This window comes from Scyliorhinus canicula, chromosome 6 (assembly GCF_902713615.1).
Source record: "Scyliorhinus canicula chromosome 6, sScyCan1.1, whole genome shotgun sequence".
Lineage (NCBI taxonomy): Eukaryota > Metazoa > Chordata > Chondrichthyes > Carcharhiniformes > Scyliorhinidae > Scyliorhinus > Scyliorhinus canicula.
The window spans coordinates 41063537-41086896 of record NC_052151.1 but is presented as its reverse complement, the minus strand read 5'-3'; the positions used below and the strand labels follow the sequence as shown (position 1 = coordinate 41086896).

The following is a 23360-nucleotide window of genomic DNA, read 5'->3' as shown; positions in this document are numbered from 1 at the left end:
CAATATATTCAAGTGAATTGTGGGTTTTGTGCAACGTTTCTCCTCTTCGAAAATAATCAACAGGTTCACAATTCCAGTACAATAACTTTCTACCATCTCCAGACACCGAGTGATAAAAGGATTTTTAGCCACAGGAAACACTACAGACGTTTCTCATCCTAATCTTGTAAGGGGTCGGGTTTGAGGGCTATGGTGATGGCAGCGTTGCCAATGGCTCCGAGAAGATATTCAGGGAGCCTAGTGGTGCAGTCCACAGTGAAGATATGGAATCAGCTGAGGAGGTATTTTAGGGTGGAGGGGACGTCGGTGCTAATGCCACTGTGCGAGAATCATGACTTTGAGCCGGGGTGGGGGGGGGGGGGGGGGGGGGGGGAGAACACATAGTTTACACAGGTGTTCGCCAGTCTGGAGGAGTGAGTTCAGGTATCTGCAGGTTAGGGACTTTGCGCAAAGGTCTGGAGGGGGTTCTCTAGGTTGTCGGGATGCACCCTGCTGGAGGGACTGCTGCTCCCGGATGTGGAAGGGGAGGGAAGAATTGGGGCTGGGGGAGCAGGGAGGTAAGCGGGTGGTGAAAATCTAGGAGAAATGGGAAGCGGAGTTGGGAGGGCAGATCAATTGGGGAGTATGGAGTGAGGCACTGCGTAGGGTAAACGGGACCTCCTCATGTACAAGGATGAGCCTGATACAGTTTAAGGTGGTGCACAGGGTGCATATGACTCAGGCGAGAATGTGTGGGTTCTTTCAGTGGTAGCAGATGAGTGTGAGAAGGGTGGGCGGGGGCCAGCGAATCACACGCACATGTTTTGGGGTTGTAAAAAATTGGGAAGGTTCTGGGTGGGAGTGTTCGCGGTCTTAACCACAATAGTGGAGGAGGTGGTGAATCTGGACCCTTAGGTGGCAATATCTGGGCTCTCGGGAGAAGCAGGAGCTCATGGAGAGGAGGAAGGCTGATGTTTTGGCCTTCACCTCTCTGATTGCACGGCGGGAAATTTTGCTGGAGTGGTAGTCGGCATCACCACTGGCGGTAGCAGCTTGGTTGGGTGACCTGTATGACTCCTGTGATTAGAGAAGATAAAGTACGAGTTAAGCGGCTCTTCAGGGGGGTTTGAAGAAAGTTGGGAGATGTTTGTGACCGTGTTTGAGGGTCTGTTCGTCACGGGGAGGGGGCGGGTGAAAAAGAGGAAAAATCTGTACAGACTGTGTGGTTGATTGTAGGGGAGCATGTTGCCTGGGGTGTTTCTTCACTGTAACCTGCTTTGATACATGTTTGTAATAAAATACATTTTTTTGTTTTAAAAGCTGTCTCTCATCCTGTCGTTATCCATATCCATACCACAAGCACAGCCCAACAGGTTGTGCACTGATTGATTCCTCCTTTTCCAATCAAGGACTTTTGAGTCCAACTGTATTCTATTCAATCAAAACCCAAGAATCAAGTCATCAGGAAACACTGGCACTCTTTGACCAAGGATTAGTACAAGGTTAGAATTAGGAAATGACCATCAGGCCCAGCCAGAATATCATGCTTGAGCCTTATCCCATTTACCTTACTTCTCACTGAAATTGCAATCTAACTCCATAAACATGTCTAGTTGGCTCCTGAAAGCATCTCTACCAGGGTCATCCTGTTGCCTGGTATGGAGGGAAGGTCTTACGAGGAAAGGCTCAGGGACTTGAGGTTGTTTTCGTTAGAGAGGAGAAGGCTGAGAGGTGACTTAATAGAGACAGAGGGTTAGATAGGGTGGACAGTGAGTCTCTTTCCTCGGATGGTGATGACCAACACGAGGGGACATAGCTTTAAATTGAGGGGTAGTAGATATAGGACAGATGTCAGAGGCAGTTTCTTTACTCAGAGTAGTAGGGGTGTGGAACGCCCTGCCTGCAACAGTAGTAGACTCGCCAACTTTAAGGGCATTTAAGTGGTCACTGGATAGACATATGGATGAAAATGGAATAGTGCAGGTCAGATAGGCTTCAGATGGTTTCACAGGTCGGCGCAACATCGAGGGCCGAAGGGCCTGTACTGCGCTGTAATGTTCTATGTTCTATACAGCCCTGGGCTTGAATCCAGCCCACCAAAGGTTTCTGTCCGGCCGATAGACCAGTGATCAAAATACAGGAAGTAAAAGTGGAAGTGACAAAATTCTGAAAGGAGATGCTTCCTCCAATCACAGGCTGGTTCCCCACCGCGTTTGCTGCTCCTGGCGAGAGCAGGGGAGAAGCAGTCAGTGCCGAGGAGCAGGCGTGGGAAGGTAAGTGGAGCCCGAGACCGGAGCTGGTCCATGATTTCTTACTCATTAAGATTGCATTTCACAACTAAAAGATTTGAAGCCAAAAATGGCAACACTTCACTCAGCAACATCAAAGTGCACTGACTTCCCTTCCTCTCCTGTTTTAGAGCAATTTAAAATAGTTCCATGATTCTGTAGTCACAGTGGAAGTACAATATAATTTCACTGTCAGGACTTGAACTGGAAGTAAAAAAGACACTCCTGGAAAGTGACATCCTCGGTTTATCTATTGATCCTATTTACGCAAGTATGGCATTAAAGAAAAGCCATTTTACGCAACGTGAATGCATCGTAAAAGTTTATTTAGTAGAAGGTCATTTAAGTTTGGACAATTAGAAATTCAGATTTCCTTTGCAGGGAAGGGTTTAAATTGCCTTTAGAATATTCAAGTTAAATGCTGCATTAATTTCTGCTGAAGCGCAAATAAAAGATTCCTCCACCTCCCCCCCAAATAATGCCTTGACTATCGCTAACCATCTGGCCAAATGAAAATTAACGTATCACCCCCGCATTTCCGTTTGATCACTGAAATGGGACGAGCAGGGAGCAAGGTCAGAGCTGCCAATCATTTCCATGAAAACTTTTGAACTTATTATTTCTTCTTTCGAAGTGAATGTTGACAAAAAAAAAAAACAAAAAGGATTTTAAAACAAATGGGAAAGCTGGTCTTGAAAATAGCTGCTTAGAATCGGAGCCAACACAAGGTGGGAGCAGTTTGCTCTTAATCCATAATCAAAAAATAATCAAGTCACAGGCAGGTTTACACTTTCAAACGATACGGCTTCGAGTAATCTACATTAATGCAGTTTTTAAAACACATAGTCGTGCATGGAACGTGGGCGTTGCTGACTAGGCCAACATTTATTGCTCATCTCTAATATTGCCCTTCAGAAGGTAGCGGTGAATTGGCTTCCTGAACCACTGCATTCCATGTGGTGTAGGAACACGCAAAATGCGATCTTAGCCCAGCGAAGGTGAAGGAATAGCAATATACTACAAGTCCAGTTGGAGAGAACTTGGAAGGGAACGTGCAGGTGGTGGTGTTCCCATGCATCAGCTTCCCTTGTACTGGGTGGCAGAGATCAAGTTGTTGTAATGAGCCTTGTTTCGTTGCTGCAGTTCAAGATGGGGTACATGGTGCACACAGCTGCCACTGTACATCACTGATGGAGGGAGTGAAGTGAGAATGGTGGATGATATGTAAATCAATCGGGCTGCTTTGTCCTCGATGATGCTGAGCTTCTTGAGTGTTGTTGGAGCTGCACTGCTTTGGTAAGTCAGGAGCTGAGTTATACACTGCAGAGCTTCCAGCCTCTGACCTGTTCTTCCAGTCACAGAATTCCTAAGGTTGGTCGAATTCTGTTTCTGGTCAATGGCAAATAACCCCCAGGATGTTGATAGTGGGATTCAACAATGAGCTGGAATGGGTAAACGGAGCAGCTAACTACCAGCATGGGTGGCACGGTAGCATATTCGTTAGCACTTTTGCTTCACAGCACCAGGGTCCCAGGTTTGATTCCTGGCTTAGGTCACTGTCTGTGCGGAGTCTGCACATTCTCCCCGTGTCTGCATGGGTTTCCTCCAGGAGCTCCGGTTTCCTCCCACAATTCCCGAAAGACGTGCTGTTAGATAATTTGGACATTCGGAATTCTCCCACCGTGTACGCGACCAGGCGCCGGAATGTGGCAACTAGGGGATTTTCATAGTAACTTCATTGCAATGTCAATGTAGCCATGGTGTGGAGATGCCGATGTTGGACTGGAATGGGCACAGTAAGACGTCTTACAACACAAGGTTGACATCACAGGTGACTCCTGATGAAGGAGCTGTGCTCTGAAAGCTAGTGATTCCAAACAAACCAGTTGGACTTTAACCTGGTGTTGTAAGACTTCTTGCAGTGTTGATGAAAGCCTACTTGTGACAATAAAGATTATTATTATTCTCAGGGCAGCACGGTGGCGTAGTGGGTAGCAATGCGGCGTAGTGGGTAGCGCTGCTGCCTCATGGTGCCGAGGCCCCAGGTTCGATCCCGGCTCTGGGTCACTGTACGTGTGGAATTTGCCCATTCTCCCCGTGTACACGGTGGGTTTCGCCCCCACAACCCAAAGATGTGCAGGCTAGGTGGATTGGCCATGCTAAATTGTCCCTTAATTGGAAAAAATGAATTGGACACTCTAAATTTTTTTTTTTTTAAATTGTTATTCTCAAGGACAATTAGCAATGGACTATATACACTGAACTTGCCAGCGATGCCCACATCCCACGAATGAATAAAACCCCCAAAATTTCTCAACTCAAAGGAAAACAAATTAAATTTCAAAAATCCCTGCCTTCCTAATTTATCCATTTTAGTACATTTTTTGGTTCAGTGAGGTTTGCTTGATTATTTATTATACTTCTGTGTAACACCTTGGGAAGTATTTCTATTTCAGAAATATATGCAAATAGAAGTTTGCGTTTGAGTAACTCACCGTACTATTTTTAGGCCACAAATCACTGATACGTGCAAGTAGGAGGTCAAAAACCTTGTACAGGTGCTGGTGTGCCAGTGCAAACCATTATTGAATAAGACGAAGGGCCAATGACTGATTTGGTTCTCACATTTTGTTGAATCTTATCAAGTTAGGATTTGCTAGTTTTACTGCTGTCAAAATTCACTCACTGCTTCATCGTCCTTCTCTTCATGCTCTGTTTCTTTGTCACTATCGTCATCCTTCTCACTTTGGGAATCTTTGTTGGTTGTCTCTTCCTCAGAATCACTCCCTTTATCTGATAATTCATCCTCATCCTCGTCCCGGTTTGCTGGATCCTAGATTGAAAAATGTTTTTAAAATATCGAGCTGCATCACAAAAAATTGTATATTTGTGCTGACATTTCTTTTGATGATGGACTAGAGACCTAGATCTGGAAACTGTAAAATAAAGCAAGACTTAAGAACTTACGCTGATTTAAAAGCTAAAGGAGAAAGTTGTTAAATAGTTCTTCAATAACGGCAATGAATTTACCAGTTGCCTTTCCTGTCCCCAACACAGTAAAACAAACATCTAGATCTTTCACCCTTCTCTTTTCACCTATGTAAGTGACAACATAGCTGCCACCATATAATGTGTTTTTTTTCTTCAATCTTAAATAATGCTGTTCATCTTTCCTTTTTTTGGTTACATATATTTATTTTTTGAACGATAACATTTCAGAGAAAGTGTTAAAAAAACAGAGTTATGTACATTTACCCAAGGCCCTTTCCAGTCAGGTCAAAACAGTTGGCATGTTGTCAATAGCACGGTTGAGAAAATAGCTCTCATTTTGAGAACTGTGTTCATGTTTACTCCAAGAAGAGTATTCATGTTTACTTCAAGAAGAGTATTCATGTTTACTTCAAGAAGAGTATTCATGTTTACTTCAAGAAGAGTATTCATGTTTACTTCAAGAAGAGTATTCATGTTCACTTCAAGAAGAGTATTCATGTTCACTTCAGAAGAGTATTCATGTTTACTTCAAGAAGAGTATTCATGTTTACTTCATGAACCCTTAGAAGAACGTAGGATTGTGAATAGAGCCTCCATCCGGTTTGCCCCATTCACCTCCTTTGCTTTGCTAATATTTCTTCGTACTATCTAAACAACCGGAGATGAATTTCAGATCAGGCCAGCCCGAGTAGAAGTCAGGTCCACTTATCTATACTTTTTATAAAATTTACAGTGTGCAGGAGGTAAAGATTTTGGTAATGAACACAAAAGAAAGAATAGGTATAAAAGGTTTGTGTGATTACTCTATTGATGGTGTGAATTTAGTCCCAGCCGATACATGTTCTAAAAAAATATACTAATTAGCAATGTAATGCAGCCTCACCATCAAAATATTTCAAAATTATTTTGCATGACTTTCAATGATTATTATTGGAAATAATACAAATCATTTTGAATCAAGGAGGGAGAAGAAAATACAGATTTCAGAAGGGTGGTAACTGGATGAGATTGAATATTGATGGCAATCAAATGAATATTTCACCTTATTTGATGATGCCAATGGGGTGGTGAACCTCCAGTTGCTTGCTATATACTTCAGTTAGAAACACCAGAGTACAATGCTGCCATCTAGAGGACTTTCTGCTAATCAACTCCTATCTTGCTAAACACATGAGCCTAGACAGAACACTGACCAAAGCAGCTGATTTCAACAAGAAACAAACCTACAATTAATAAAGATTTCCTTGGGGCTGGTGAAAGCTATTTCTGGACTCTGCTCAGGTTAGATGATCAGTTTTTTAAAAAATAATTGCGACATCATCCAGGACATCGACAAGTTTACAATCTACACAATCAAACCATTAGAACAGTCAGCACGTTCATGGTATTTAATAGTTTAGTGGGATGCTTTGGTAACTTTTAGACTGACACGGACCACTGTTTATACGAAAGGCCAGCAAAACCCAGCAACAGGATAGTGTGTTCAGAATCAAGTGTCCCTCAACATGGTGTCAAATTCAACCCATGGCAATTGCCACAGTACTTTTGAAAATCAGTTCAATTGATTTAAGTCATGTCGCAATGCACACAGTACTCGGTAATACCCTAGGTTTTTTGTTGCTGCATATCTTTGGTTAAAAATGTTCGGCATTAAAAGCACATTAGCAGCGTCTTTAACATTGTGCCCTGTAATTTTCCTTTGCTGTGTGTGGACCGTTTTGTGCACTATGTGGTTCCTTTAAAATTACTGCACCGCCACACATCTTAAAGGAACTGCCGTTAGTCCCCCGCATATTCCCTGCACAGCTCAGAGGAAACATTAGTGTTAACGCACAAGTTATAATTCACACTGAATAAGAATATTGCGATTCACCTATACAGAAATATAGGAAAGGCGGAGATGTTTTAAAGCAATAAAGTGAAAATGATCATTTGCATAGCGATTGGAATGGATGCACTACAATAGGTATAAAAATGCTCTCTGCATTAGAAAACAGTGCAGCTCTGAAATCCTCAGTCCCAAAGTCAGGTAAAGAGAGTTCACTGGAGTCAAACCATAAGCGGAACAAAACCTGCGTTGTGCGCGCTTCTGGTCACCAAAATCTGGCATGCCTTGGCAATAACTCAGCCTAGAACTTCAGATGATTTCAGCTCTTAAATTTGATCTAAAAAGAGAGCTCAACATCAACAACTTAAAAATCAAAAGCTGCATAAGCTAAAGCAAGTGTCCAAAATATGTGTTTTCATAGATCAAGGCCCATATATGCAGCTCAAATCCACGCTTCCGTTAATTTGTGCACATCTCAAGTAGCCAGTACTAACAAATCTGAGTTTTGTGCCTTGTGCTGTTGCTTCATTGGTAGATTGAACCCCAAGAGCAGCTCTTTCCTAGCATCTACACTCTCAAAATTCAAACAAGGCAAACTAGCAAATAAGATCCAATGGGTCATCTGAGGGCCACATTGGTAAGGATTGTGGAATAATAATTCCAACAATCTTGGTCTAAATATTAATCAATCTTTAGCAGATATGCTCAGGAGAAGAGAACAGGTAATTAACCCAAAGTCATTTTCCAGAGGTGGTTCTATTGTATTCTGCTGGTCCTAAATTATATATATCTCTATTCAATCATGTTGTACCTACACCTTGATTCAATGTTCCAGGCAAGCACATTTCTACATATAAAATTTAGCCCATTTATTACTGTACCGTTTCACTTTGCTAACCCGTAACCATAAAAATTCTGTAAGTTAAATAATCACTGCACCATTTTTGCAGAATGCTAACAATTTTCTTGTACAGAATACTTCAGCATTTTGATTTCCTGCTTCTATTTCTAACTATTGATAACACAAAAGGAACTGAACACTTTGCCTGTTCACATTATACCAAACAATCTTCCCCTACAGCTCTGAAAGCTGCATTTGCAATCCTGCTCCCCAGTGTCGATTATGACTCAAGTTCCAGGCTCATTGGTGCGAGGAGATAATTACAATGATGAAAGTAGACTTGGCTTTCTGTTGAAACACCTGTCATGTTGTATCCAGACCCTGATTCAAGGCTACAGCCAAATGCATTTGTACACCAATATCTGCCTAAAAGCACAACCGAAACTCAGATGCCCCTTGGAGCAGTGCTCTTATCTATTTGTGTGCATACAAGCTTCAACCCCGTTAACAAATTCTCAAACAGTTCACATATCTTAATGAAGTAATAACAACATGTCATACATTGCTCGCCACGACTGAGCCGTTGGCTTGACTATGCTTCTGTTTCTGCTTTTGTTGCTCCACTGGCTGCTGCTGTGTTGCTCCTTTCTTTTTGGCTTGTTTCTTTTTCTTGGATTTAGCAGGTTTTTTGGCAGGTTTATTCTTCTGCCAGGCTTTCTTTTTGATTTTTGCACCACCAGTTCCTTGCTGTATAAAAGAAAATGAAGTGGTAATAAATCATGTGTATTGGACACATAAAAAATATTAACAAGGAAAGTTGTAGTACAAGGCGCTGGGGAAACTACAATTAAATTAAACAACCACTAGAATATTGAAGAGTTAATCATCATCCATAGGCACAAAACTTAAACCTTATGGTTTTCTTTTCTGCAAATGATTCTTGAGTCAACTTAATATTCCCTAATTGTCATAGTTGCTATCCTATAAACAAAAATAGGGTACAAATTTGTTCACAGACAAAAGTTAAATTTTTAAAAACATTTATGTTTAAAATAAATCTGACAACAGTAGAATCAAATCACAGGGAGGAAAAGAGAAGACAGATAGCATTTTTCCTCTTTATGGTATATTATATTAATCTTACATTGAATGTATACAGTAAATCTAACATGTATCACAATTGTATTGAAGAACCTCAAGTGCGACGTATCCATGTAGAAAATTTGAATATCACTACACTTTCTATAATGACAGTTTTGAAATGTTTTGTAATGTTCTTTTAATATATTTTTGCAAAACAAAGTGTGGAAGAATTTGTTCAGCGGAATGACTAACCGGAAATTAGCTCCTATACGTTGGTCTTGTAAGTATATAGTGTACACTATTGATTATAAAGTTTTGCATATAAAGTGGAAATTTCATTCAAAACTTGTTCCGTGTCACTGATACTTTGTACGAATTTTGGACCTTCGAGGGACATTTAAGTTTTACAGATCCCAGAGTAGATACTCATCTCGCCACTGACTACAACAGTTTGAAGGAGAATAACACAGTCTCAAATCACTTCCTAGTTATTGCTAGCCCTGCTCATATTTCTGCACAATCTGGCAATTTTACTCAAGCTACAAAACAATAAAACTTCATCCCTGTGCCAGTGTACTGAAATCCCCAAACTTGAAAAAATGTGAAGAGACCGAGTCCATTTATACGCTAGCAATTTATAAATTTTGTCTCAAAATGTCAAATGAGTGCATAATTTAAGACAATCTGACATTAATTTCCCTGGCATTTTCTGAACTGCGTGGAGCCCATGTGGTCTTATTGGCTCAATGTCAGAAAGCTCTAAAAATGAACACAGCTGCGCTGGATTAGTACTTCTGTACCAGTGACTTCAAACTAAATGGGCGAGGATGGGGGATAGAGAGAACTCTTGACATGATGATCAAATATAAATACACAGCATGCCTCAGAATGTCTCTCATCTCAAAGAATCTTCCTCTTCATTCTGGCTTAAATCATCAGTTAACACTATTAGCAGATTTGTTTTTTTTGTCCATTTACGGGATGCAGGCATCGCTGGCTCGGCCAACAATTACTGCCCATCCCTAATTACCCTTCAGAAGATGGTGATGGAACGCTGCAGTCACTGATGTGTAGATACATCCACAGAGCTGCTAGGGAGGGAATTCCAGGATTTTGACCCAGTGACAGTGAAGGAACAGCAATATATTTCCATGTCAGAATGTTGAGTGACTTGGGAGGGGACCTCCAGGTAGTGGTGATCCCAGGTATCCGCTGCTCTTGTCCTTCTAGATGGTAGGGGTCATTGTTTTGGAAAGTGCTGCCGAAGGAACCTTGACGAGTTCCTGCAGTGATTCTTGCAGATGTCACATACAGCTGCCATTGTTCATCGGTGGTGGAGGGAGTGAATGTTTGTGGAAGGGTTGCCAATAAAGCAGACTGCTTTGTCCTGAATGGTGTCAAGTTTCCAATGTTGTTGGAGCTGCATTCATCCAGGCAAGTGGGGAGTATTCCATTACACTCCTGACCTGTGCCTTGTAGACGGTGGACACGCTTTGGGGAGTCTGGCGAGTTATTCTCCACAGGATTCCTAACTTTTGACCTGTTCTGGTAGCCACAATATTTATATGGCTAGTCCAGGTCCCTTTCCAGTCAATGGGAACACCAGGATGTTGATAATGGGGGAATTCAGCGATTGTAATGCCATTGAATGTCAAGGGGCAATGGTTAAGATCCTCTATTGTTGGAGATGGTTATTACCTGGCACTTGTGTGGCGTGAATGTTACTTGCCACTTGTCAGCCCACTTTCAGCTGAATGAGATTGCTGCAATAAAAGCCTGCAGTCAAGGGAAAACTGGCCATGATATTTTAAGAACCTAAGAACGTAAAGCATGGCTATTTACTCACTCCAAATATTTCTGAATTAACTTTCAAAGAATGAGCTGCAGAGTCGAATTAGAGGCTGGTCAGTTTGCTACCCAATTAATAGGACAGCGGACATCCAATTTGGGCAAGATTGCAAGAAACAGATAATAGGGTAGTGACATTCAAGGGTGTCATGAATAGCTTCAAAAGAATCAAAGTGGAGGTAAATTTGAACACAATAAGTTTAGAATCAAATTGGCCCGTTTATCAATCTGAACAGACCTATAAACGTATTGATCCCAATTTTTCTTTCATTGAATATAGGCATCACTGGCTGGGCCAGCATTTATTGCCCATCCCTAATGGCCCTTGAATGGAGTGGCTTGTTTTGCCATTTCAGGGGACATTTAAGAGGAAACCACATTACTCTGTATCTGGAGTCACACGTGGGCCAGCCAGCACATTTCCTTCCCTAAAGGTGTCTCATGAACCAATAGGCAGAACAAGTGAAATCTGAAATTAAAACAAACAGCAATGGCATAAATGTAAAGGTTACATTGGGAAGCTACAAAAAAAACAAAAAAACTTTCTCACGTCATTACGGACTGAAAGTATTGACTCTGGCTCTCGCCACGGATGCTGGCAGACCTGTTGAGTTTTCCGAGCATTTTGTTTTTATTTCAGATTGTTTGAGGAAAGATTACCAGAAAAAATTCAAGAAAAAAAAGCAAAAAGTGGAGAGCAATAAAGTGCTTCATGAACACCACTGCCTGCTCCGTGGGTGAATGCAGGAAACAGGGCATTTAAATTCTAACTTAACCCGTTATATTGACATAAAAGTCTATAAAGTGTCCTCATGAGGTCTACAAGAATAGCAACAGTTAAAAGTCAAGGAGAATGTGGGTTATAGTGAATTGTTAAAAAATACTTCAAACTATTATAGTTTGAAGGTGCGATTGGCGAGAAATGTAGTTTACCGTTTAAACTTACTATGTCGTCAGTTTCCTGGTCTTCGTTTATACAGGCACTTTGTTCTTGTTCTTTTTCAAAGATGGCCTTCGGGAAAGAAAAGTTCAACATTTAAGTAAATAAAGTATTGATCTGTTCCATCCAATGTGAAGTAAATTTTTGAATCCACAACTTACTTATTTTAAAAGATAATTTGGGCATCAAGAGTACTTGTAGAAGTTAAAAGATTGAAGACGTTTCAACTTTTTTTAAATGTAAGTGTTTGCAGGCTCAGGTGCATTACTATGGGAAGTGGACAAACATGTATTTTGCTCTTGTGAATTATGATACGGTTACCTCCTTACATTCTCAGGATGTCCCACTGCACTTTGCAGCTAATTATTTCGGAGTGCGTCAGCTAAGCTGCAGTCAGCATGGTGGCACAAAGAAGCAATAATTAACTTCTGTTTTGCTGCCATTGGTTGAACGATAAATGTTGGCCACAATAAGAGAGAACTGCCTTGCTTCAATAGCGCCGTGAGATCTTTATGTCCACTCGAGCATACAGCATTTATCATTGCAGCACTCCCTCAGTACTGCACTGAAACGTCAATCCAAATTAAGTGCTTAAATCCGAGATTGGGGTTGGAACCCAAACCCTTTCCGAATCTATAGTTGAAACTATAGTTACTTAATTAACTCTACTGTCATAAACAATACAAATCAATCAAAAACTTCACTCTGGGGCTCAACTAACTACACCTGTAAGGAATGTGATGGAAGAACACTAAAAGACAAGACAGAAAAAAAGTCACCATCATACATTTAGCATATTCCAAAGATTTTTTTAAACTTTTAACAGCCAGTAATTAATTTGCATCTGAATTTAAAATTGTTTTGAGACAAGAATATTCTCAACCAATATGTAAGTCATGGATCAGTGGGTAGTATTCTCGCCTCCGAGTCAGTCACAAGTTCTGGTTTCAGAAGGTGCAGTACCACAAGTGCTCTGTCCAGTGGAAGATGCTATCTTTCAGATGGGATATTATGACCTCGTGGGTGGCTTGAAAGACTGCATGGCATTGTTTCAGAAATGATAAGAACTATCCCTGATGTTCTGGTCAATATTTATCCTTCAATCCACGATCTGGTCATGATCTCATTGATGTTCATGGGAGCTTGTTGTGCATAAATCAGCTGCCACGATTCCTACAACAGTTACTATGGTTGAAAAAAAGTACTTCCTTAGTTCTAAAGCACTGAGGCATCTTGTGGTCGTGAAAAGCACAATGTAACTGCAAGCCTTTCTTTCAATTAAACAACAAAAAAGTTAATTTATGTTGTGAATTATGAATTGAGTACTAAAAGCAGTGTCTGAATTGGTGGTAGAGCGGGTGACATATAGAACATAGAAAATAGAAAATACAGCACAGAACAGGCCCTTCGGCCCACGATGTTGTGCCGAACGTTTGTCCTAGATTAAGAACAAATTAATCTACACCCCTGCATTCTACCGTAATCCGTGTACCTATCCAATAGCCGCTTGATGGTCGCTAATGTTTCCGACTCAGCTATTTCCACAGGCAGTGCATTCCATGCCCCCACTACTCTCTTCTAAGGGAACTTAGGGAAAATACATACATTTCCAGCTAATGAGCTTTTAAAGAATGCACTTTTCCTGTTAACTGTGTCAAAGAATCTTGCTACAAAATTTGATACCAAGCCATGTAAGGAAATACTAAACCAGAGCAAGAAAGAATAAGCGCTCTCAGATAAGTTACTGCTACTTACAGCCATATCCTCCCTGTGAAGTGTCACAGTGACAGTGACAATCGATCCTGCAGTTATGTTACTGCTGTCCTCGTCATCCAGAACTATGAAAAACAAAAGACAATGTTTATAGATATTTACAATTTGTTTCCACAATCACCCCATCCCGAAATGCCTTCTCAATTAAAAGGAAAAATGTCTCAGCTTTGCTCACTAGGGTGGATTTTTCCTGCCCTTGCCTGTGGCGATGCACCTCATACACCATCAAATGTTAGAAAATTCCACATATCGCACTAACACACGCTCAGCAGGTACGGGTGTGGTTTTTCTCTACGGCCAAATTGTGGTTTTAGAATGGTAAGCTTAGGGGAATACAGGAGAAATCACTAACCCAGAGTTACAATAGTGCAGATGTTTAAAAACCTTCAGTGTACCGTAACGCTACCCAGCAACATATGTCTACTCTGTGACGATCGCATTATTCAATTAACAGAAGTAAAACATGTGTAAAATATCAAAGATAAACACATCGGCAAGAGTTCAAGTTACAGAGCACAATTTGCGGAAAGACTACTTTCCATTCTGACTACAAATCAATTGCAAACATGACACCATAACTAGATAATAAGGCTAAGCACATCTTTTCATAATGAATCCAATTATTGCTTTTAAAAGTGAAAAATAGAGCGTTTGAAGGAACACTGATGAATAGGATTTTGTTTCTATTCCTTCATGGGATGTGGGCGTCGCTAGCTGGACCAGTATTTATTGCCCATTCCTGAGTGCAAGAGAGTCAACCACACTGCTGTGCATCTCGAGTCACATGACCAGTTAAGGATGGCAGATTTCCTTCCCCAAAGGACAGTCGTGAACCAGGTGGCTTTTTAAAACAATTGGCAATGGTTTTATCATTCGAATTTTAATTCCAGATTTTTTATTGAATTCAAATTTCGCCCCCTTCCATAGTGAGATTCAAACTCAGGACCCCAGAACATTACCCTGGGTGTTTGGATTAATAGTCCAGCAGCAATACCACTATGCCACAGCCTCCCCATGGAGCAAGGGTGGATCCTCAGCAGTTCTTGCAATGGTGTGCTCCCTCTGAGCAAGTGTGCTATGTAAAATGAATTGGCCAGTCTCAATCCCGTTTTAATACCTCACCCCAAAAACATCTTTTAAAACATACAGTATTCTAGTTCAGCCAGTGAAAGAAAGCTTTACATGAAATGTCAGTCTCAGCTCAGCACAAATTTGTGAACTGAGCATTAATCAGCCCTCTCTCCAAACAATAATGGTGCACAACGTGGCAACGGCCACACAGAGGTAGCAAGAAGTGCCTTTTTGTGACGGGTGCAGAGATATTTCTGTCTAGTTTCTTTCTTCTACACCTAACAAAAATATGACTACCCTCGGGAGTACTTGATCCTGACACAATGTGCCATAAACAGAGACTAATTCCTTTGAAGGGTGGCACACTGGTTAGCACTGCTACCTCAAAGCTCCAGGGTCCCGGGTTCAATTCCAGCCTTGGATCACTGTGTGGAGTTTGCACTTTCTCCCCATGTCTGCGTGGGTTTCCTCGGAGTGCTCTGGTTTCCTCCCACAGTCCAAAGATGAGCAGGTTAGGTTGATTGGCCATGCTAAATTTCCCCCTAGTGTCCAGGGATGCACTAGTTTAGGTGGGGATTGTGGGGTTACAGGAATAGGATGGGGTAATGGGCTACGGTGGAGTGCTCATTCAGAGGCGCAGACTTGATGGGCATATTGGGCTCCTTCTGCATTGTAGGGATTCTGAGTATAAGCATAGAATTCACAGAACGTAGAGGTCAACTTTGGGTAAGACTAGTACATTTGAAAGCATAAACCTGTTCTGTCAGACTTAACACAAGGTAGCAGAGTGGTTAGCACTACTGCCTTACAGCTCCAGGGACTCGGGTTCAATTCCAGCCTCGGGTGACTGTGTGGAGTTTGTTCGTTCCCCCGTGTCTGCATGGGTTTCCTCCCGCAGTCCACAAATGTGCGCGTTAGGTGGATTGGTCATGCTAAATTGCTTGTGGGTACCAAAGGTTGGGTGGGGTTATGGGGTTGCAGGGATAGGGTGGGGGTGTGGGTCTAGGTAGGTGCTCTTTCAGAGGATTGGTGTAGACTCGGCCGCCTTCTGCACTGTAGGGATTCTATGGCATGCAATTCCCACAGCATGTTCACACCAGCAGACCATACCTTGCAGTTTTATCGCCATACTAACATGAGGGAAGTTCCCAAGTACTGCCATGACCTCATCATATTTCTCATCACTCAGGAAACGCAACATGTTACGACGATCAGTGTCTTTCATGCTAACCAGATCCTGAAGTGTCCGGACTTTGTACTGTTTGTGGAGGCAAGAGAAACCGATTTCACACATTTTTAAAAATGGAGGGTTATAATAGAATTAATATATGGCAAATAAATCAGTGCTGTCACCAATAGACATGCAAAAAAATATCTCATTTAGACGGATATGTTTTAATACTGTGCTGCTATGATACAACCCTGAATCTACAATCGCACTGGGGGCCTGACTACATTTTAAATGGGCTTGGTACAAAAGGTTTGCATACCCAAGACTACTCTGTACGGAGATCTTAGCAGCAAGAATTAGATTTATTTTACAGCAACACATAGACATTGTTAACTGCCTTCTCAAAGCACCTTTGAGCAACGTGCGACAACAAGGCATTCGTCAATCAATGAAAGTGAGCGAAGTAAGTCAAGAGAATGCTGCCAAAGCAGAAATTTTGCAAACTGATCCAACCAATGTAATCAAGGCTTGGCCCTTAATTTTTTTTGTTGGTGAAACAACATTCAACGTTCACACAGGGAACAAACTAAAAGTTAAGATGGAAAGAACACTTCAGTTGAGTCTGTTTGTTTCAGGCATTCTTGTGTAACTATACTGTCAAGTTTGAGAAATTGAATTTCTGGTCAGTCAGCCGTACCTGAAAATTTTAAATCAAAAATGTCATCACATTGCAATATCTTCAATTCAAGAAATTGCTTGCGATAGCTGCAAAATTCACTATTATTTTTTGAAGGGCACTTAAGTATTTGGTACACAAGTTAGTGTCCAAAAACATTTTATAATCAGATTAATGGCCCTTATTGTAATGGTCTGTGCATAAAGTTAAAATTTGCATTAATTGATATTTAAATTTAAAGGGGGCTGGTTTAGCACAATGGGCTAAACAGCTGGCTTGTAATGCAGAACAATGCCAGCAGCGCAGGTTCAATTCCCGTACCAGCCTCCACAAACAGGCGCCGGAATGTGGCGACAAGGAGCTTTTCACAGCTTAAGGGATACAACAGCCCAGCCTCAACAGAGACATGACACTGCTTCCACGTGGAAAAGCTGACCACAACAAGGAGAATCCTCTGAAAAACGACCGTACAAGGCCATTTGAAGGAGGGCATCCAACGTCACCATCAAACCTATCCCCAACACGAGGGAGGAGAGGTATGGCAAGCAGTCTCTCTCCAACAAACTAGCCAAGGCTGAACCAAACTCAACTGTGTGTGTGCCACCATTGAGTTCATCCCATTCAAATAGCGGTAAAGAGAAAAGACCCAAAGAAAAAAACTCCAACCTCAAGGAAGAGTCAGAAGGAACCCAGTCCTCCCCAGGATGTATAATCTGTCCAGGCCGATGAAGGAGACAGGCACGGATTCTTAAATTCAAAATAAAATCTCGATACGGCTAGTTCTAACTGGGGGGCTATCATCAATCTCCATGAGGACTGACTAACCCTACCATCCAACTCCACCCCAACCATCCACCCATAACCCCACCATGGGTCTACTCCTCTTCATTACAAACAAGATATGGGGTATCCAAAAAGCACTCCCTTCCCACAACCACAAGGATTACAGCACAATGATTAAACAGTAAAACTGCACACAGACCACATTTCATTTGACTCAATATGCTTTTTGCTACAGCAGGACAACAGGTGACTCTTGTCCTCATGTTCACACCTCGCACGCCCATGACAGGATCATCAAACACACCCGAGGATCTCTCAAGGATTCCAACAGCAAAGCATCTTCACCATGCCACTGCCCTGAAAACCAGTGACCCACAGCCCCGGGAGGGGGGGGGGGGGGGGGGGGGGGGGGGGGGGTCAACCAAATCAGCCACCTTCAACCCGTAACGATGAGCATAGAGAATAGGATAATATGGGGCCAGTGGCAGGCCCCCTGGCCTTGAAGATCGGATCCACTGTGCCTCGTCAAATCTGATGCACCCAGCCTCAATATCACGATGATTAAAACATTCCTGCCAATTTTCAAACTTAATCAGGAACTTATCTGCTACTTCCCGCCAAGGACCGGGCCTCACAGGCTTCCCGCCAAGGACCAGGCTCATTCCTTGTCCAGCCCCTACATCCCAAACACATCAGGCTAGGCGACACACCATGCAGCAGGATCTCAACGACGTGAAGGCGAGCCTTTATCAGAAACGGGTTCTATCAAATGCAAGGATCTTCTCGTACACCTCCACCATTCTCCCAAGGATACCTTGCAGTTCCTTAAAGCCAGCTCTGTACCGGCACATGGAGCCGAGATCCTTATCCAGAACAACATTCGCAATGACGATCATCGTTCGGATGCACACAGCACCGCCAAGGCGAAAGCCCACTCACCAGTAACAACTCCACAACAAACTGGGCCCCACGCCAGTCAACTCCAATCGCTACGGTCAAACAGGGATTCTCTACAATATAACTCTGCTCATCGCTAAACTCCAGTCAGACGACAGTGACACAGTGGTTAGCACTGCTGCTTCACAGAGCCAGGGACCAGGGTTCAATTCCAGTCACCATCTGTGTGGAGTTTGTACTTTCTCCCCGTGTCTGCATGGGTTTCTTCCCGGTGCTCCGGTTTCCTCTCAGTCCAAAGATGTGCAGGTTAGGCTATGCTAAATTGCCCCTATTGTCCAGGAATGTGCACGTTAGATTCTGGGTTACTGGATAGGGCGGGGGAGTGCTGATTCAACGGTCGGTGCAGACTCAATAGGCTGAATAGCCTCCTTCTGCACTGTAGGGATTCTATTCTATGATCATCCAGGGGTACAGCGCAAGACATATATCCCAAAAAAACAATGAAATGCACACCAGTATAAAACAAATTATTAAAAGATGAGCAGAGCCAGAGCTTGCGAAAACGCAGATACTCCCCTGTGCTCACATCACCTGACCCTAGACAAACTTTTTTTTAAATTAAAAAGCACATCAGGTCCAGTCTCTTCACAGATCTGCATGATGCACCCTAACTAAAATCTCTCATATCCCAGAGTTTAAAAACATGTCTGAGACCCGCAGAAGATAATCTAACAATGTACCAATGTACCCTTCATTACGGAAACTTTGCTGATGGATGATAATTCCTGGATCCAGCAGCAATTCAAGGAATACATGTTTATATAACCCCTCCAATATTGTCAATTCCATTCCTAAGTAGAGAATTATCAATCATAAATATAACTTATTACCTTTTTAGACAAACAGTATTTCAGGTGTTCCTCTTCAAATAGTGGAAGCTGAAGCAGAGGAGATTTAGACTCCCACAGGCTCTGCACTAGCATCTGTGAGAGTTTCATACAGTTCTCAATGGACTCCAAACGTGGAGCATGGATTCCTAATCAAAGTTAACACAGATTTTAATTCAAATAATCGTAAAGAATGATATATAACAAAAAAAACCTCAATAAAATCACACTAAAAAAATTTTGCCACTTTTCTTCCCCTAATATATTTCTCCTTAATAAAAGCGGAATTACTTGTACTTGTCATTCAGGAACATTAAAGATCACTTACCACCTCGGGTGTTGGCCATCATAGTCAGCTGGCAGCCAACGTTAATCATTTCCTGGAGGAGGGTAGGACATTTCCGTATAACAAACCAATAATCTTGTAGCAAAGAAAACAATTGTGCAGATTAGTATTAAGTCTCAATGCTCAAATAATTAGGATTTCTTAGAAACAATTATCATGTACAAAAGAAAATCGAGCTATGTCCCATCTACTTTCTCCCAATAGAAGACGACAAGAAAAAGTCTATCAATTGATTTTGAATAATGTTTGGACGTTTTGTGTGCACAACTTCTGGTATAATTTCCAACTGAAAGAATCTGCACCTTGCACATCCTCATGATATCCCAAATAGTCAAAGCCAACTAAATACTATTTCAATATAATACTGTCATTTAGGCAATGTAGGGATATGCAGCATTAGCAAAGTCCCAAAAGCAAGGAGACAAATGAAAGGATATTTTTCTTTGTTGATCATGTTAGTTGAGGGATAAATATCGTTCAGGCCAATGTCCCTGCTTTTTTATTTCCCCATCAAGTAGTGCCATGAAACCTTTTTATGGTGCCCTCAGTTTAACTGCTCATCAGAAATAACCCACCTCTGACAGTGGAGTAGTCCCTCATGACAGCACTGAACAGTCAGCCTGGATTATGTGCTCAAGTCTCTGGAGCTTGGATTGATGTCCTTCTGACTCAGTATTACTCATTTTACTAATATTTACAATAGAAAAATCTGCGAGCGCAGCACGAGAGTTTCAGGAGATATCGGGTGACAAAATGAAATGTGATTTGAACCTACAGTATTAGTTGGGAATGACAGTTTACAGCAATGAAGGCAAAATTAGAGCAGCTTCTGTTACCAGTTGGGATAGGGTTATGATATCAATTGGTGGTGGACAGGTCAGGCACGACTATAGGACAGCACAGTAGCACAGTGGTTCGCCACTGTTGCTTCACAGCACCAGGGTCCCAGGTTCGATTCCCAGCTTGGGTCATTGTCTGTGCGGAGTCTGCACATCCTCCCCGTGTGTTCTTGGGTTTTCTCCGGATGCTCTGGTTTCCTCCCACAGTCCAAAGAAGTGCAGGTTAGGTGGATTGGCCATAATAAATTGCCCTTCGTGTCCAAAAAGCTTAGGTGGGGTTACGGGGATAGGGTGGAGGCGTGAGTTTGGGTAGGCTGTGCTTTCCAAGGTTCAGTGCAGTCATGATGGGCCAAATGGCCTCCTTCTGCACTGTAAATTCTATGATCTATATCAGAAAAGTCTTGCATTTAGAATGCCTATCATGCCACATTTGTTCCCGATTAGTTCAAATTTATCAAGAAACAGGAACATTTATACTTTCTTAAGCAACCAGTAATTCCCTGTTGGTTTCTGTCCTGGGTAATAGAACCATAGACGCCATTCAGCCCATCATGTCTGTGCTGGCATTTCAAGAGGAAAAGTAGGGAATCTACAAGCAACTGCCAACCAAGAGACAAACTTCCCTGTGTAATTAACCTTTATTTATCCTCAGTGCTTATTTAAGAGCACGTTCGGAAAGGGCAGAGTTCACAGTTAGGAAATTGTAGGTAGAATTTATGCACATTTTACAACTACGGTTCTGTGCAAAAGATCATTTAAAATTGAAATTAGTTAGGCCCTGTAACACTTAAATGATTACTTGAAACACAAACTTATCCTGGCTGAAGATTCAGTATTCCTAAATTTGGCCCCACCAACAGATTTTTTAAAAATTCCAATTAAGGGTCAATTTAGTGTGGCCAATCCACCTAGCCTGCACATCTTTGGGTTTTGGGGGTGAGACCCATGCACACACGGGGAGAATGTACAAACTCCACACAGACAGTGACCCAGGCCGGGATTGAACCTAGGTCCTCGGCGCTAAGAGGCAGCAGTGCGAACGGCTGCACCGCCCCAACAGATATGGCCACAAATGTTTTCACCTCAAAATTTTTAATTTACGAACCAACTGCCAAGTTACTTTATGCAATTCAGAAAGAGCCAGCAATCATGAACACGGCCCTCGTGTTACATAAAGTACTATGTTAATATAAAATAGCATATCCCCTTCACAAACATTCATTTTATAAAGTGCACAATTAAATTGTTTTGCCAAAGTTTGCAAGACCTATTCAGGATGTAGTAACTTTAAAATTGAAATATCTAGATTTCTTCCATAATTAAATGGCAAACAGGACTTCCGGAGCATTATGTAGGAGGAAAGACAGGCACGAGGTGGCTCCAGCTAGGGTACCATTTTTTCAGTCCATTTTCGAAAGGGAAAATGCTGGACAATCTCAGCAAGTCTGGCAGCATCTGTAGAGAGAGAAAAGAGCTAACGTTTCAAGTCCGATGACTCTTTGTCAAAGCTAACCTACAAATGCTGCCAGACTTGCTGAGATTTTCCAGTATTTTCCCTTTTGTTTCAGATTCCAGCATCCGCAGTAATTTGCTTTTATCCAGTATTATTTTAGTCCATTTTGTTTAGTTTCCAAAGGGGGGGGGAGGTTCATTTAAAAAACCACTTGTTTTAATGGAATAAAATACCTAGAGGTGAAATTCCTCGAAAATGCAGGGGGGAAAAGCCCGAAAGTAGATGTTTGTGGACAGAATGAGAGGCTACTCTGGACTCCTTGGTCGAGAAACTGATGGAAGCATCCACTGTGACTCAGTCCACTCGACTAACAGCCAAGGTGCTTGCTAGCACCTAGGCAGCAGGAGTGACAAACACTGGTGAGTTGCATCGGGATACCTCCGCAAATCAATGTAAGAGGCCTTGGCTCCCATTCATTTGCCATTGGGAGAGAACCAATGGAATGGTAAAGGCGCATGGTGACACGATACAAGATGGAGGTGGCACTTTCGAGGCAAAGAGCACAGAGACCAGATTGCTTCTCTGAAAGCGGAGATGTCTCTGATGGCTGACACCAATAAAGCGCTGAAGGCTAAAGTCAATGATTTGGAGAATTGTTCCAAGAGGCAAAATATTTGTGTTGTGGGGCTGCCAGAGGGGTTGGAAGGCCCAACTCAAACAGAGTATTTTGCAAAGATGTTTGGGAAGGTGGTGGGGGAGGGTGGGCTTACATTCCCTCCTGAGCCGGACCCAGCCCACCAAACACTTCAACAGATCCCCTGTCCCAATGAACCACCAGTTTCACAGCTTCCAAAAGAGCGAGCCCTGTGTTGGGCAAAGAAACATCACCACTACAAATGGAGAGGGCACGCAATCAGGTTTCATCAGGATGTGGGATCGGAGCTGGCAAAGAATCAGGCGGAGTTCAACAAGGCCAAAGCCACCCTGTATAAAAGCAATGTCCAGTTTGGCGTGGTGTACCAGTGCAGCTAAGAGTGACTTTTGAGGGAAAATACTTTTTTTTGATGCGCCAGCTGAGGCGGATACCTTTGTAAAGAGACACAATTCAGAACTGGAAGGAGTGGACATAACATAATAAGAACAGAAGAACTAGAAGCAAGAGTAGACCATCTGGCCCTTCGAGCCTGCTCCGCCATGCAATGAGATCATGGCTGATCTTTTGTGGACTCAGCTCCACTTTCTCGCCCGGACACCATAACCCTTTATTCTTCAAAAAACTATCTTTATCTTGAAAACATTTAATGAAGGAGCCTCAACTGCTTCAATGGGCAAGGTATTCCATGGATTCACAACCCTTTGGGTGAAGAAGTTCCTCCTAAATCTACTTCCCCTTTATTTTGAGGCTATGCCCCCTAGTTCTGCTTTCACCCGCCAGTGGAAACAACCTGCCCGCATCTCTCTTATCTATTCCTTTCATAATTTTATATGTTTTTATAAGATCCCCCCCCCGCATCCTTCTAAATTCCAACGAGTACAATCCCAGTCCACTCAACCTCTCTTCGTAATCCACCCCCTCAACTCTGGGATTAACCTAATGAATCTCCTTTGCACACCCTCCAGCGCCAGTACGTCCTTTCTCAAGTAAGGAGACCAAAATTGAACACAA

The 23360-nt window shown here is 42.3% G+C and overlaps 1 protein-coding gene across 2 annotated transcripts in view; it reads right to left on the bottom strand.

Moving 5' to 3' along the window:
* The window catches only part of sec63 (SEC63 homolog, protein translocation regulator), a 138099-nt gene that overhangs the window by 11627 nt on the left and 103112 nt on the right, over positions 1–23360 (bottom strand). For both annotated transcript variants that reach the window (XM_038799221.1, XM_038799223.1), the window contains 7 exons: positions 19385–19477; positions 19060–19205; positions 15753–15900; positions 13554–13636; positions 11805–11870; positions 8489–8674; positions 4954–5100 (listed from right to left, as the gene is read on the bottom strand). In XM_038799221.1, the coding sequence (XP_038655149.1) occupies positions 4954–5100; positions 8489–8674; positions 11805–11870; positions 13554–13636; positions 15753–15900; positions 19060–19205; positions 19385–19477 (869 nt within the window). The remainder of the gene's footprint in view (positions 1–4953; positions 5101–8488; positions 8675–11804; positions 11871–13553; positions 13637–15752; positions 15901–19059; positions 19206–19384; positions 19478–23360) is intronic.